Source organism: Arvicola amphibius, chromosome 17 (genome assembly GCF_903992535.2).
Source record: "Arvicola amphibius chromosome 17, mArvAmp1.2, whole genome shotgun sequence".
Classification (NCBI taxonomy): Eukaryota; Metazoa; Chordata; class Mammalia; order Rodentia; family Cricetidae; genus Arvicola; species Arvicola amphibius.
In genome coordinates, this window is record NC_052063.2 from 29,517,327 (window position 1) to 29,533,520 (window position 16,194).

The 16,194-nt window shown below is 36.9% G+C and overlaps 1 protein-coding gene across 5 annotated transcripts in view; it reads right to left on the minus strand.

Moving 5' to 3' along the window:
- Cnot2 (CCR4-NOT transcription complex subunit 2) overlaps positions 1 to 16,194 on the minus strand; it is a 90,813-nt gene that overhangs the window by 50,571 nt on the left and 24,048 nt on the right. For 2 of the 5 annotated variants that reach the window (XM_038314393.1, XM_038314390.1), the window contains exon 2: positions 9,110 to 9,252. In XM_038314393.1, coding sequence (XP_038170321.1) covers positions 9,110 to 9,157 — 48 coding nt within the window. In that variant the 5' untranslated portion in view covers positions 9,158 to 9,252. Of the gene's footprint in view, positions 1 to 9,109; positions 9,253 to 16,194 lie in introns of those variants that run through there. The other 3 variants (XM_038314392.1, XM_038314389.1, XM_038314391.1) reach the window with 2 other exon arrangements.

The following is a 16,194-nucleotide window of genomic DNA, read 5'->3' on the forward strand; positions in this document are numbered from 1 at the left end:
CCTGTCTCAAAAAAAAAAAAAAAAAAAAAAAAAAAAAAAAAAAAAGAGGGAAACACATTAACAATAGCTCTCAGGTACGGAGCCCAATAACTGCCCTTCCTAACTGACTATACGAGTTTGCCAATATAACAGATCTGAGTATTAGAGCTCAGTCAGCGTCATCCATAGAGCCTAAAGGAAGCCAACTGAAAGCTAGGCAGGAAGAAGCTGCACAGGGAAACAGCTAAGGAGAACTGGAGAAGGGCCCAAAGGCTGTAGTGCAGTACTGACCAGCAAGAATGGGAAGGCGCCATAAATGGTATGGGGAGTGAACCACCCGAGAAGAACCAAGAAACTGATCCTAAAGGCTCCACTGAAATACACATCATTATTGTTCCCAGAAGCAGGAAAACACTGTAAAGTACTCAGGAAAACACTAGCTTAGCAGTTGAAGAAAATTAGCCCTACCTAAAAGCTACTGTTTCTCTTTAATGAAATTTTTTCAAAAGAAAATGGGCAGACAGAGGCAGAGACAAGAGAAAAATCTCATAAGGAGCAAATGATTTCTAAATAATTTAACTCCACCCCCAGGAAACCTCAAGAATTTTAACACTAATATTAAATAATATATAAGACAACAAAATAAAACTACCGAAGACAAAAAATTATGCAAAGGAGCAGTAAAATGAAGAGTAGATAAAACATATAGGGAAAACTGAGCTAACCGACAGAAGCGTTCTACTGATTAAAGGCATAGATGGCAGAACTAGTGGACAAAGACAATGACAGCATCATCAAACACGAAGTGCAAAAGGAGGCAGAAAAGAAATCAGCATGCTAATCAGAACATGGAGACACCGTGGGCCAAAACCCATTTAACAAAATATGAGGGGAAAAAGAAAAGAAAGCTAGAGAAGTAAATCAATAAATGAAGGGAGAGTCTAAGGGCAATTTATATATATGTAATTGAGTCCCATGGAACAAAAGCACAGAAAATATCTGAAGGACCAAACCACCAACAACCCCCCCCCCCCCCAAAAAAGAACCCAAATGACAATTTGATAAAAACTATAAATGAACACAACAACTTCCAAGCACTGGAGTCATGGAGAAAATGATGCCATAATCAAAAGCATATATTTTAAGATTATCATCGTTAAGTTCAAGGCCTTAGTAAGGTCTACAGAGTTGAGTTCCAGGGCAGCCAGGGCTGTTATGCAGAGAAATCTTGTCTTGAAAAGATAAAATACAAAAAACAAACAAAAAACAAAAAAAGATTTATCATGGTAAGACAAAAAGTCTTAATCCTTAGTATCAAAAAAGAAAGATACACATAAACAACTAAAGATAACAATCACAGAAGAAATAAGTCAGAAAACAGTCGCATACCATTTTGAAATTGTTTGACTGGCAGACTGGGTGTGCCAGCACAGGTACACCTAACACTCCCATCTGCCTGCTTCAGTCCCACGCACGGGATTACAGGTCTGTGCCACCAGGCCTGGCTAGCACACTATTTTTTAAATTCTAAAAGAGAAACTACCAATTTTCAATTTCTTACTGGGCAAAAGTAGATTTTAAAAATAAAGGGAAAAAAACCCGACAGGAATCCTAATAGAATTCATCACCACCAGATAGGCATTTAGAAGAAAACCCTTTGGTTTTCTTTTAGTATGATGGAAATGATACCCCAAACAAAAACATGAAGAAAACGGAAAGAGAGGTGAAATGGGGGAGGAAAGAGGAAAAAAGAGAAAAAGAGTAGAAAATGAAGAAAAAGAGAAAAAAGCCAAAGTATGGGTGATATTGAACAGCAGAAAACCATGATTACCCTGCCTCCCAGCAATCACTAATAAAAACATGTGACAGAGATGTAGATGCAGGAAGTGAAAACAAACACGGTGCTGGGTCACCACAGCGCTAGGGACGCCCACCTCCCAACCTGACTCCACTCACTGCTTTACCACGGTCCAGCAGGGTTCTCAGGTGGGCATGCATAAACAAACAGTGGAAATTAATAAGCACAAACATTTCCATAATTAAATATACTGCTGAACATGGAAAGGAAACAGGAAAACAGAGCACTCCAAAACATTTTTAGCACATAAATAAATAATTTGTATCACACTAATTACATTCTCCAATGACAAAAAGGGATTTCAGGAGAAATCAACAGAAAGCAACAAGAAAAGCTTGATGCAAATTTGAGGCCAGCTGGGCTACAGAGTGATAACTTGCATCACAGACAGCGAAGACAATTTATGAAAGGACAGCACAGGAGAAAGAGGAGTGAGGGGAGCAGGAAACAGAAGGCAATATCCCTGCAACCATTTCTCTACCTCACCCACATATTAGCTACATAAAATAATCACCACGCCAACATCCTATTTAATGGTGACAACCTAAAGCTTTCCCTGTAAGGTGAGTAACAAGGAAAAGATTACAACTCCCCAACAACTTCTTTTCAGAAACTTACCAGAAATACTCATCAATTTAGACACACCAGGCATTTAAACTAGCTTTTAAATGATTCTTGGTAGAAAAATACAAAAACTACTGATGAGTATAAAAGTTCTGCAACAGTGATGGGTATAAAACTCAACTTGGAAAAAAATTAGCTATTTTAATACTAACACCTATATAATATACTCCTTTAATGTACCATTTATAACCACAGATCAAAGTGGTTAGGAGTAAATATGAGTGAATTTAAAGGTCTGTTTAAAAGGTTAAGAATTGGACTTAAAAATATCCAATACATGAATTCACAGATGGATAGAAAACTATAGAAGGATCATCATCCTCTCCAACCAAAAACAAAATAATTCTACTCAAACTCTTAGTTTCAAATCTTTAAAATATCAAAATATTAAAATATCAAAAATGTGTCAAAAGACTCAGTAAGACCAAAGTTAACAGATAAATACCAAACATAAAGCTATGACAGTTTGAAAACGGAACAGCATTGTACAGCCATGGACAAGCTTATCAGAAGACAGGAGTAACAGATAACGGGGACAAAAAGCCAGCCCTGGTTAGCTAGGGCGGGACTGCCGGTAAAGAGAATACTGGACTCCCAACTCATACCTTATATGATCTAGTTCAGATACATTTAAACTTAAAGAGGAAAGGCAGAATTTAAAATCTTTAATCTCAATAGAGAAACATGTCTCAAATAAAATCTCAATGGATTGTGACATTATCGAATGACCAACAAATACTGACCATATGAATGAAACTCAAAATTGGTATACTCTCAAACATAATCCTCAAAGATCACTTGGGAGTTGACAATTCAAGAAATTTAGTATAATAGTTTATTAAATAACTTCCCTAGCGTCATGCAGTCCCCTCTTTTATTATTTTCATTCAATGTTTGGAAATCCATGTATTGTTTTCTGGGGCACCCCTGGCTCTGTTCTCCCTCCCATTTTTGTCTGGACCCTTTCCCACGCCTGCCTTACACACTGCACCATTCTGACTGCGTTCTTTTGTCCTGGAACTGGCTCTCTAGACCAGGCTGGCAGGCATCTGACTGCATTCTTTAGAGGTTGAGAGCACTTGGACATTCCTCTCACAGGAGGTAACGGGATCTCTTATAGTCATCATAGAATTTGGCAAAAACTACTTTCATTTCCAACTAGTTAATCATACTAGCCAAAAACCATCTGCTGAGTACTGTTCTCTTCGGTGGCTGATCAACACTGAACTGTTCTGTCTTCTTAACTACAAATACAGGTAAACTGGGGCTCCAAGGATGTCATCTTCTCAATTTTATTATAAGCATGTCAATGGGTTTTGATTTGGCTATATAGCTGTTTTGTTTTAATATGGGAACTCAGAAAACTCTAAACACAAAAATGAAGCTGTAATCACTGATACTAGCAGAGACAACTCTGCTTGCTCCTATTATTTTATACAGCTCACACCAATATTTGTATGAGCAATTTCAAATTTAATAATGAATAATTTCCATATTCACAGATGAGGCAAATAGCTTTTTTCTCTCTCTCTCTCTCTCTCTCTCTCTCTCTCTCTCTCTCTGAAGAAAACAGTATTTTTCATGTAAAGGCTAGGGCCTAAATTCTCAAAAGGAGGATATAGTCCCAAATAAATACAAGGTATGCCACCAGATACTTTTAAATCTTTGGAAAACAATAGTATCTGACATATTTAAACTACCACTGTAAGACATTAGGCCTAACAGATTCACTTAGAAGAATTTTTTGGTCCTAGGGCAAGTTTATAAAACTAACACATACTACACCCCAAGACACTAAGGGTATGCATAAACTATCAGTTTTATTTCAAGGAAACAAGTTCTTTAGAAAACAAATGTCATGGGGCAGTTGAGATGGCTCAGGGGTTAGAGATACTTGCTACAAAGCCTGAGTTCAAAAAACAACTCCAACAAGTCATCCTCTAACCTCCACCACGTGGTTTTGTGTACGTGCACACATGAAACAGGAACACAGAAACAAACATAAGAATAATTAAAGAAAACAAACCTTGATGTCATTTTATGACTTCAGAAGAAAAATGTTTGCATGTAACACAAAAGAAGGCTAGATAATCTAACAGTGAGCCAACCAGTGAGGAACTTGGGAGCTCATTTAACCTGGTATTAGTTGGCCACAGAAACATGGAAAAAAGGAAAAAAGCAGACAGAAGGTCAAATAAAATACCAAGCTTTACTTTTAAAATTTTAGGTTATAAACTCCAAGTGACTTCGGCTGCTGAAACTGTGACTGTGGCACACACTTCAATATTCCACTGCTATTACTATTATTCTACACCACGTCTGCTAGCAGCTGTAATATGCAAAAGAACCAAATATAGAAAGTCATCATTTCAAGTTTTAGCCCACTATATTGCTTTGCATCTCTGTCTAGGGACAATAGTTAGGGCCCTTTGTTGTCAAAATTTTCAAAAGCAAAAAGAAAACTGTGACCCAGTTCACTAGATTTAGTCTTTTTATTTTTTAATTAATTTTTTTCATCTGCTTACTGCTGTTTACCTTTATTCTATACCAAATAGTAACAAAGACTAAAACCTACCTCCATCATTACTCTACCCACTAGGTCTACTGACAAGTTTCAACTATTAAGTACTCATTTAAAAAACAATTCCCACATATTTTATTCTACCAAGTGTTCTCTATATTTCTTTTCTATCTTTCATATTTTACATATTTGAAAATGCACAGACATTAGTAGTAAGGCATTAGAAGGTACCCTGTACAAGCTAACTGGCACAATTAAGACTCTAAGACATCATCAATTAACTTTAAATGCTGAATTATAAAAAAGAAAAGGGGCAATTCCACCAGGCTTGGTGGCACACAGCTTTAATCCCCAGCACTTGGGAGGCAGAGGCAGGAGGATCTCTATGAGTTTGAGGACAGCTGGTCTAAAGGGAAAGTTCCAGGACAGCTAGGGCTATAGGGCTACACAGAGAGACCCTGTCTAGAAATTCTTTCCATGGCTTAGTTATACTTACATTTTGTTGGAGCACAAAATATTAATCTGTATCTAGCAATACCTAAAACTTAGCAAGTAGAAATACACCTATCTAACCATTTATGGATTTAATAATTAGGTTAATTTGTACTTTATATTACACTGTCAAGTGTTAAGAGTTTAATTTGGGAAAGTGTGTACGGTTTAGGTAGGCTGAAAGTTCATTTTTCCTACACAAAACAATGGAATCTAAGGCATAATGTCAAAACATATGAAAACTACATACATAATAAAAATATGTATAAAAAAGAATGAAACACCAAACTCAAATTAATGATTACTTATGAAACATAAAAAGCAAAAAAATGAGATATGGCAATATCTCCAAAAGTATAATGAGCAAGTTGAAAATAGACACTTGTTAAAAACAACAACAAAATCCTGAAGAGCAGCAAACTTCACATTGGCACTTTTACTCACTAACCAAGACCACACAGCACAGCACTAAAGAAAAAGTTATGAAGGTAAACTTTCACATTGGACTTTTGTGTTTTCCTTCAACAATTTTATGTGGAACAAATTATTTTTATTGCTAAGAGATAAATGAAAAAAGGTTCTATTCATAGTAAGAACCTTGGAACTACCACTAGCTGATATCTAGCATATTTCCCATTTCTTCCTTTACTTTTTTCACTGTAACTTTACTCAAGCAATATGCTGAACATCTCTATAGCAGGTGCCAAGCTTAGGTACCGGCAGCACCAAAATAACATACAGTTCCAGTTTTCAAAAAGCATATTTCATACAGAAGCACTGTCTTGCACTTTTATACAGTGATAAAAACAATCAAATATGCAAACTTCACTACAGTAGCCACCAGCAGATGTTTATTTTTAGTATGTAAAATGTGGCTTGCATGGCTGGTAAACTAAAATGTTAATATCATTTAATTTAAATGAGTTTACGTAGCCATTTGTTTCTACTGTCTACAGAACTGAACAGTGAACATATACAGGTAACTTAAGGAAACCAGATGACTGTTCTGTGCAAAGGTGAACACTAATCTACAAGTACATAAGATGAGCCCATTACAGGGCAGCTTCTAGAAAAATGAAAATCAAATTACTGAGTCATGAATAAGGGCTATCAATCCATGAGAGATCCAAATAATTAAAGCCTGGGGCACAAGGTGAGTTAAAGCAGATAAAGGCAATTAGGCAAGGGGCACTGAGGGAATGAGGGTCAGAATGAGGACAAAGTCGACTAGGTGCCGTGCTCAGAGCTTGACCATGAGAGAAGCCGCTGGTGAGCCAAAGCGGCAACTACGATGATTTAGACTTATGTATGCTCATAGCTGTGGGGAGATTAGTGTAAATTACAGAAGGTAAAATAGTACAAAAAAAAGATTTTAAAAACTGACATAATGCTCATTTCCTTATGAAAGCTTGATAACCCTTCTAAAATCAATGTACTATGAACCATTTAAATAAACTGCTTTCCTAACTAATTTATTTATGCAAACAAACTTCATCTACTATATTTAAATATCTAACTGGGCTTATGGACCAAACATACAAAGCAGATACTACTACAAAAATCAGTACTTTAACTCACATTTATCTGAAAGTCATGATAAGGACTATATGGAAATGAGTTAGAGAAATAGTCTTGTTAAACTCAAATACTGGGCTATTATCAGGAAGCTTAAAGAATCAAATTCCAAAACCAAAAGCTCTCAAATGAAGTTATACAAACACAAAAAGTCTACTTTAACAATGAAAACAACAAAATTTCTATAAAGTAAAGATGTATAAACTTCAATTGGTTTCACTGTAGATTATACAAACTCCTAAGAGCAACTAAAAAACAACAATGTTTACTTTGGTGTTTAATGTTTTGTGATTGTCCAATACGATCTTAATAAATCCATCCTGATGCTAAATACAAAACCATACTTCCATGCATAGGTTCTTTCCAAGGAGGCTTCAAAACAAAAGAATTTTACAAATCAGACTTAAACAGCTATTTCTAAAGTCGTTTCAATGTACACTGGACAACATTCTATAGTAAATAAAAGGCAAACAGGAAAATATATCCAGCTGGCAAAAGCCTAAGAATACATTTTCTAGGCAAGCTTAAAAACTTGCATTATTTGCAAATTATATGGAATAAAGTACTTTTAGAATAGTATAGGAAGAAATAAGGAATGCTTTTCATGTGCAAAATATAACTGCTTTATTCCTTTTATAAGTATAAATTCTGGAATTTTATATGAATATGGTTCCATGATGCAAATTAGCTGTAAGGTGTAAAATCAAACAAAAGTTCTATATTAACACTTCACAAAAAGGAAGTAAGCACCTCAATGATACATAACGAAGAATCACACCATTCTTCACATAATTTAACAAAACCTCACAAAAGATGAAAAGCCCAAGAAGTGTGACCAATCAAAATCTTCCACACTGTTGAAGGTGGTTTCAAGGCAGGACGAACTAGCTACACACAAGTACAAATAATTAGCAAAGGCCAGTCAGGTCTAGGAGGACAAATCAGAAAAGGAGGCTATGGAAGACTTGACTCAGAGTAGTCTCCGCTCACTCTGCTTATCAACATAGTAACAATTGGGCCACAATCCTCATCTCAAGTTCGGTGAAAGCTCTAGGTTAGATACAGAAGTGTTTTACTGGAGGGAGTGCTCAAATCAGAAGCCAAGGCTTTTAACCCAAGGCTCTCTGCTGACACACACACTAAAAACTCACTTTCAATCTTCTCCAGTGCTCACCTGCCTCAAAGCAGGGAAACAAAGAACTAGTCTCTCAGAAACGTGACCAGTGCGAGAGTGAGTGGCTGTCCAGAGCCCGTCCACCACTCTGACTCCTGAAGTGAGACTATGTATCTGTACAGGACACCGAACAGCTCACTCTACATCAACTTTACTCAGTAGTTCACATTACTTCACATTTCATACTGAATTTAATGTCGGATGAAATAAAAAAGTTTTCCATTTAAAACTTAAAACACTATTCTTTAAAAAACAAATCAGTTCAATAACACTATCTTTAAAATTCGCCTTCTTTGAAAGCGCAGGAAGAACAGCAATATTACAAGTCCATTATCTTTTGAGCATCCCGACATATGAAGGATGGAAGTGTTAAATCAGTAAGGAAACAAGAATCTGATGTTGTAAGAACAGCAAGTTAGTGGCAAATAAAACAGGATCTGGGTCATCATACATTCCTAGACTTCATTTGTATTTCTTCTGTAACTTTCCCAATGCTGTCTACGTTTCACCAACACTCTAGTATACAGAATATAACCCCAGGCTTACATTTCAGTCTTTCAGAATCATGCATAAAAATAAAACTTTATCAACTACTGTCTCTAAATTCAGCCATAAAATCATATATTATATATCAAATAGCCCTAAATTTTGGCATTTATGTCAGAAAACTTGTTCTGGTACTAAATATATACATTATAAACATGCTTTACTATGGAAAATGTTCAGTTATTTCAGCCGTCAATTTTATTATATAATTTTCAAACTTACAACAAATTTTTCAGGAGGTGTATCCACTGTAATCAGCTAGTTCCAGTCAAATGTTATATGAACATAGTTCAATGAAGTCATATGACAAATACAGAAAGGGGAAGGAAAAAAGTCTTACCTGGTAGTTTCTTTTCTCAGATAATGTATGTCCATCAGTCCTCACCATAGAGTCGTGTCCTTTCCTCACAGTACTGGAGGCAATCAAATAGAACTGTCACTCAAGGGTCGTGTCACAGGAAGGACCGCCCACCAGTTCTCCCTCTAGAGTGGAATTATCCAAAAGCCATCAAAATTACTAACATGTAAATACATATAACATTAACAAAAATATTCAACTTAACATACAAAATGCAAAGAGAACCAAAAGTAGCTGTCTTACATCTAGCCCACCTTTGCTCTTGAGTATTTAAAGGAGGAGACTGAGCACTAGACTCTGAAGCAGACTGTGTAGTATAAAAATTTCCGCTCACACCTGCCCCCACCATTATGTCAGTCATCAGACATTACACACAAAGAAAAAACTTTAAAGTGAAAACAAGCTGATGGAAAAGAAAAAACAACTAACCCCTAGCATTTTTTTTAGGTCCTAAATGATCTCTGGTTATTCTACGAATATTCAGTTAATTCAGATTCTGTTATTTAACTAGATGCTCCCACCCCAATGCCTATACTTCAATGTTAAGTAATGTAAAATATTTATACATTGACTCATATCACCCACAAAGCTTATTTTCACATTGTAAGATGTAAACACATCATATTTTTAAGACAACTGTTAGGTTAAAAATCCACTCCAATGTTCTATCAACAACATCAACTCCAGTGATGAAGAACAAATGCCTGCCTTTCAGCCCCTTTCCATGCACACTCTTTGGCATGGGAGAGAAGTTAATGACGCTCATCTCTTAACCTGAGTATACACTCTGCATGTCAGATTTATCATATAACTCCTAAATGGCAATCCTGTTTTAATATTAGGGTATACTAGTATTAATAAAGCTCTTTGATAGGCTCTACCTTACTGGACTCATGCTAACTGGATTTAATATTAGGGTATACTAGTATTAATAAAGCTCTTTGATAGGCTCTACCTTACTGGACTCAGTGGACATAGTCTAAAGTTTGAATGACTATGTTATAGAGTAAGAATGTTTTCCTCTTTGAATACAATGTGTAAAATTCCACTTAGTACACTTTCATATTACATAAATTTTATCAAGAGATATATTTACATCTAAAAATAACAAGGTAACATTTAATACCTTAATGCCACACAACAGCACATACTAATTATATGTTATATTTAATAAAACAAAGAATAATGCAATGCGGTGATTTCACATCAGGAGAACGAAATGAGGTTCAATAAATGAAGGGGACATTACATAATGTATCTAAGGTTGTCTGTGGAAAGAAGAAAACGAGCAACCAGGAACAAGCAAGTCATTTTCCCCAAAACACGTTTACAGACAGTTTTCCCACAAAGTCCTACAAATAGTTAAGTTACAAAACTACGTTATTTCCCAAAAGTACAATGAAATTTTCTATTAAGCAGAGCTATCTTCCATGAAAGGAAAAAAAGAGAGAAACTAGCTTTATTTATCCAAGCAAACTGTATGAAACAGCAGTTCTGATATATAAGCACCAGTCATTTCAGGATATTAAGAAAGCAGAACCTATGAAGTGAGTGCTCCCAGCCCATGGTAGGGAGGGTTCTGAGAATGACAGGATGGCAGAGTGGAAGCCAATCAGAGTTCAAGGTTCTTAACAGTCCAAACAAGTTCCAGTCAGAAAGAGGAAAGAAACAAGGTAACGAAGATTGGCAGAGCAAACAGACAGAAGGCTACAGAAATGAAGAAATCCAAGGAACTAAACAGAGAATTCCTATTAAGGTTTAAACTGAGTAATGAAAATGTCTGCAGAAAAGTATTCTGAAAACTTATGAGTAGTGGAAGCAATCCTCAAAGCTCATGATCAGGCAGCCAGAGCAGAGAAGGTAATGAAGGAAAGCCTCAGCTAACAACTAAAAGCAGCTTTAGAAAAAGACTGTGGGGGACTGTAAGAAAGCCCCAAACCACGCTCAGAGAAGATTAGCTTGATTTCTAAGGAGCAGAACTGCACCCGCAAACAATCCCAACCACAGAACACAAACCAACCCTACCTACTCGCAAAAAAGAATCCAACAGTAAGTATGCGACACTTACCAAAAGCAGGAACACTAGAACTCACAGTAAGCTGTGCATAAATGGTGGAATTACTAGGTAAAGATGTTAAAGCGGGTATCCTTAAGTATATTCTAGACTTTCAAATATGCAAGTTAATGCAAGGTTTGCCTGGCAGTAGTACAAATACCTGACAGAAACTCAGTTTCAAAGTCCAGCAGGACTGATGAGGAGTGGTAAAGCAGACTCTGTCAAAACGTAGAACAAAGGCCAGAGCACCACACACTGGGAAGACTGGCTCCAGTGAGGGCTACTGCTCCCTGCACAGTTTCCTCCTCCCCCTCTCACTATTCACCTTGGATCCATCAGTGGATTAGACAGCTATGGAAGAACCTTCATAAACTAATCATCTCAGGAAATGATATCACGTGGTTCTCAAAGATAGGAGGAAGCTATACTTTACCAACCTCCTAGGATTCTGGAAGCAGTCAGGGTGATCATCAAACAAGGTTTGTCAGCACAAACAAACTTTATGGTTACAATTTTCGTCCCTTTTTCTTGGATGGTCTACAAATGCAGCACTACCAACAGTGGTAGAAGGAAAATTACACCCTAAGGATCTTAACCACCCCCGCCCCAAAAACCAGGGAATAAACAATCCCAGACAAATCAAAATCAAGAGGGAAAATGCACACACTCATGAACATACCACCACTTCAACAACAAACAGGAATCAACAATCACTGCTTATTGGTATCTCTCAACATCAATTCTCCCCCCAAACTGGGGGGGGGGGGGTGTCACAGACTAACAAAACAGATGTGTAAACATGATTCAGTCATTCCTCTGCTGCACTCAAGAAACACACTAACATCAACGACAGAAAAAAATATTCCAAGCAAATAGATCTAAGAAGCAAGCTTTACTATCTGACAAAATTGACTTCAAACCAAAACTAATCAAAAGGCACAGGGTAGAACACTACATACTCATCAAATGAAAAATCTGCCAAGAGGACATTGTAAATCTTAACATCTCTGCACCAAACAAGGGCAACAAGTTCATACAAGAAACATTACTACAGCCTATGTCACATACGGATCCTTACACACCAATAGTAGGATATCTCAATATCCCACTCTCACTAATAAACAGGTCATCCAGACAAAAACTAAACAGAAATGCTTGAAGTTAACTGACATTATAAACCAAATGAACCTAACAAATATTTTCAGAACATTTCACAGCACCTCATGGAACTTTCTCCAAAATTTACCACACAAGTCTCAACAGACACAGGAAAACTGAAATAACACCCTGAATTCTACTTGACCATCACCAACTAAACCAACAACAGAAACAACAGAAAGCTTACAAACCCATGGACACTAAACTAGCCACTACTGAATAAATTATTGGTCAAGACAGATATTAGGAAAGAAATTAAAAACTTTCTAGAACTGAATGAAAATGAATATACAACATACCCAAGCTTATGGGACACTATAAAGGCAGTTCTTAGAGGCAAGTTTATAGCACTCTACGATGGAAGGAAGAAAGAAAGGAAGAAGAGAGGAAGAGAGGAAGAGAGGAAAGAAGAAAGGAAAGAAGGGAGGGAGGAAGTAAAGGAAAAACTGGAGAACTCTCATACTAGTAGCTTAACAACAAACTCAGGGATGAAATCAACACACACACACACGCACACACACACACACAAAAAAAAAATCAATTACGTTCTTTGAGAAAAACCCTTACCCAAATTAAAGGTAGAGATTATATCCAAATTAACAAAACTAGAAATGAAAAGGGGGACTTAACAACAGACACCAGGCCTGGAGAGATGGCTCAGCGGTTAAAAGCACTAGCTGCTCTTCCAGAGGTCCCGAGTTCAATTTCCAGCAACCACTTGGTGGTTCACAACCATCTGGAATAACATCTGATGCCCTCTTCTGGCCTGCAGACAAACATGCAGGTAGAACACTGCATATATAATAAATAAATAAATATTTGAAAAAATCCAGATAATCATAAGAACATACTTTAATCAGAAAATAAATGAATAACTATCAGAAAATAAATGGATAATCAAATCAGAAAATAAATGGATAACTATCTCAATACCCCTTACCAAAGTTAGATCAAAGTCAGCTAAGCGATGTAAACAGATTTATAGTTTCTAGTCAAAGAGAAGCCGGCATTATAAGTTTCTCAATCAAAAACATCCAAGGGCCAGATAGTTTTTAGCACAGAATTCTACCAGACTTTCTAAGAATTTTTAATACCAATACTTCTCAAATTTTTTCACAAAATGAAAACAAAAGCAACATTGCCCAATTAATTTTACAAGGCCACAGTCACCCTGATTCTCAAACCACATAAAGCCCAAACAAAGAAAATTACGAACATAGATGCAAAACTGAAAGACACTTAGTTATGCCAATAATATGATATGCTGGAAAAGCAAAAATGTCAAGTTAAACAAATAAATTTTTCTTTACTGGCCTTAATTCACAAAATTGTTAAAGTGACTCAGAAAAGTAGACACGGATAGATGATTTTCCCAATACTACTTTTTCTCCAACTACAGTGCTCAATAATATTTCAAATAATTGGAAGTATGGAGGTAGTAGCTAAAATATCTGTAATTTAATCATCACTACACATTCAAAAGTTAAAGGTTGCATTTAATGAGGTTAAATAGTTGAACCAGTTAGCTAAGTTTGGTATTGTTATTGTTGTTTGCTTGTTTAATTCAGTGAAAGTATATTCTGGATTGGCTATTAATTAGAACCAACTAAAAGATCTGACCAGTTTCACTGAAACCAAATAAAAGCCAAAGTAAATGCATTTAGTCAAATAAAACATAGGTTAACTATATTCTAAATGTTTGGCTCCATACCCATAGATAAGTGCAGCTGTCACCTGTCACCAAACAAGTTACCCCCACCCAAGAAGACAGAAAGCTACAACTTATCAAATGCTGGAAACAACTAGCTGTGGATGTCCAGAGGCAAAGGATATATTTACAGATCCTGCACAATCCCTACATATGGCTAGGAAAACATAAAGGAAAGAAGAAGGAGCGAGCCAGAGGATGAGGAATTCTGCTGCAAGATTGCATCTTCTAGCTATGATAGAAGAGGTTCACCCCTGGAATCTCAAAGATAGGGCTGCTTAAAGACTGAACTATGACACTACAAGCTGACTTGACATGCTAGCATGGATGGGAGAAATCGCAGAGTCCACCCAGAGATGAAGAGCTACAGGCAATTAAAAACCTAAACTTTGTGAAATTACAGAACTATGCTAGTAACAGTGTTTTCCTTAACAGGTTCCAAAAATGTCCGTATGTCAAGCATAGTGACACAAGCCTCTAACTCCAGCACTCAGGAAGATGAGACAAGACAGAATGCAAGGCCATGCTTGATGACAAAGTGAGTCTAGGGCCAGCTTTCATTCCCTTAGGGTGAGAACTTGACAAATGCAACCTGAAAAAGAAAAGGTTGTCTGCTTACAAGTCTAGGCTGCAGTTCATCTTGGTAGGGAAGCCACAGTGGCGGGGACTTGAGAGAACCGGTCACATTCATCCACAAGAAAGCGAACTGTAACGCATACATGCTACTACTGCTTTCTCTGATCTTTTTGTTTGTTTTGTTGTTGTTCTTGTTTGGGGTTTTCCAAGACAGGGTTTCTCTTTTTAACAGCCCAGGCTATCCTGGAACTCACAGATACCTGCCAGCCTCTGCCTCCCAAGTGCTGGGATTAAAGCCCAGATGCTTTCTATTCTTACACAGCCCAAAATTACCGCTAGAGGAAATTGCCACCCACAGTAGATTGGTCTCCCACCTCAATTAACATAATAATTAAGACAATCTGTCCTGAGTGTGCTCAGAGGGGGCTAGAGAGAGGGCTCAGTGGTTAAAAGCACAGGCTGCTCTTCTAGAGGATTCTAGCTTGATTCCCACTACCCACATGGTGTTTCACAAATGTGCTGAGGTCCATCTCCCAGGTGACTTATTTTTTCTTTTTTCTTTTTTTTGGTTTTTCGAGACAGGGTTTCTCTGCAGCTTTTTAGAGCCTGTCCTGGAACTAGCTCTTGTAGACCAGGCTGGCCTCGAACTCACAGAGATCCGCCTGCCTCTGCCTCCCGAGTGCTGGGATTAAAGGCGTGCGCCACCACCTCCCGGCCAGGTGACTTATTTTTGTCAACTTGACAGAACTCACCATGGACAACTAACATGATATATATATCAAGAACCTTGTATCGAAAGCCAAGTTTCCTGGCTGTCACTAATTTATAGTTTGATTACAGGGATAAATGTTTCCAAAACCTGAGTTGATACTAGTAGTATATACACAAGAAACATCAGCAGACAAAAAGAAACTCCTGAATTTTAAGAGTAAATCACAATTAGACTGGCAAAACTGCCAAAATAACTACAAATATTTTCTGAATATCTTAATTCAGATTTCAAAGGTCAATTATTAATATAAAATAGAAGGTTTCTTTTACTGACAAAGAAAAACAAAAGTTAACCAACAAAATTCCCTTTATTCTCTGGTCATCATAATTTAATAACTTTAGATTTTGTATCTCTGTAGTGGTAGCTTTCCTGATATCCTTCTTTTAATCTGACTATAAATAATGCTATCACAAATATTTGGTCGCTCAACACCCAGATTTATGTGTTTTACAGGCAAAGCAATGCAAGACACTCAAACTGTCTCTGACTAATGGTCAAATAAAATGCAATACAACAAAGAGGTCCTACTGAACTTCAGTAACACCATCAACACTTTCTGAGCCTCATGCTTGTAAATTGAATGGGAATGGAAAACACAGGAGGAGAGAGGATCCTCTGTCACCTCCCTGCGACGTTAGAGCTGCTTTAAGTTTAAACAAACTGCACAGCACAAGCAAATAAGAAGAAAACTAAGGAGAACTAAGTAGATACTCTTACAACTGGGGTGATCAGTTCAAAGAAAAGCAACTGTTAAAATCAATAGCACCCTCTAGTAACAGTACAGAAGTCATCTGAAG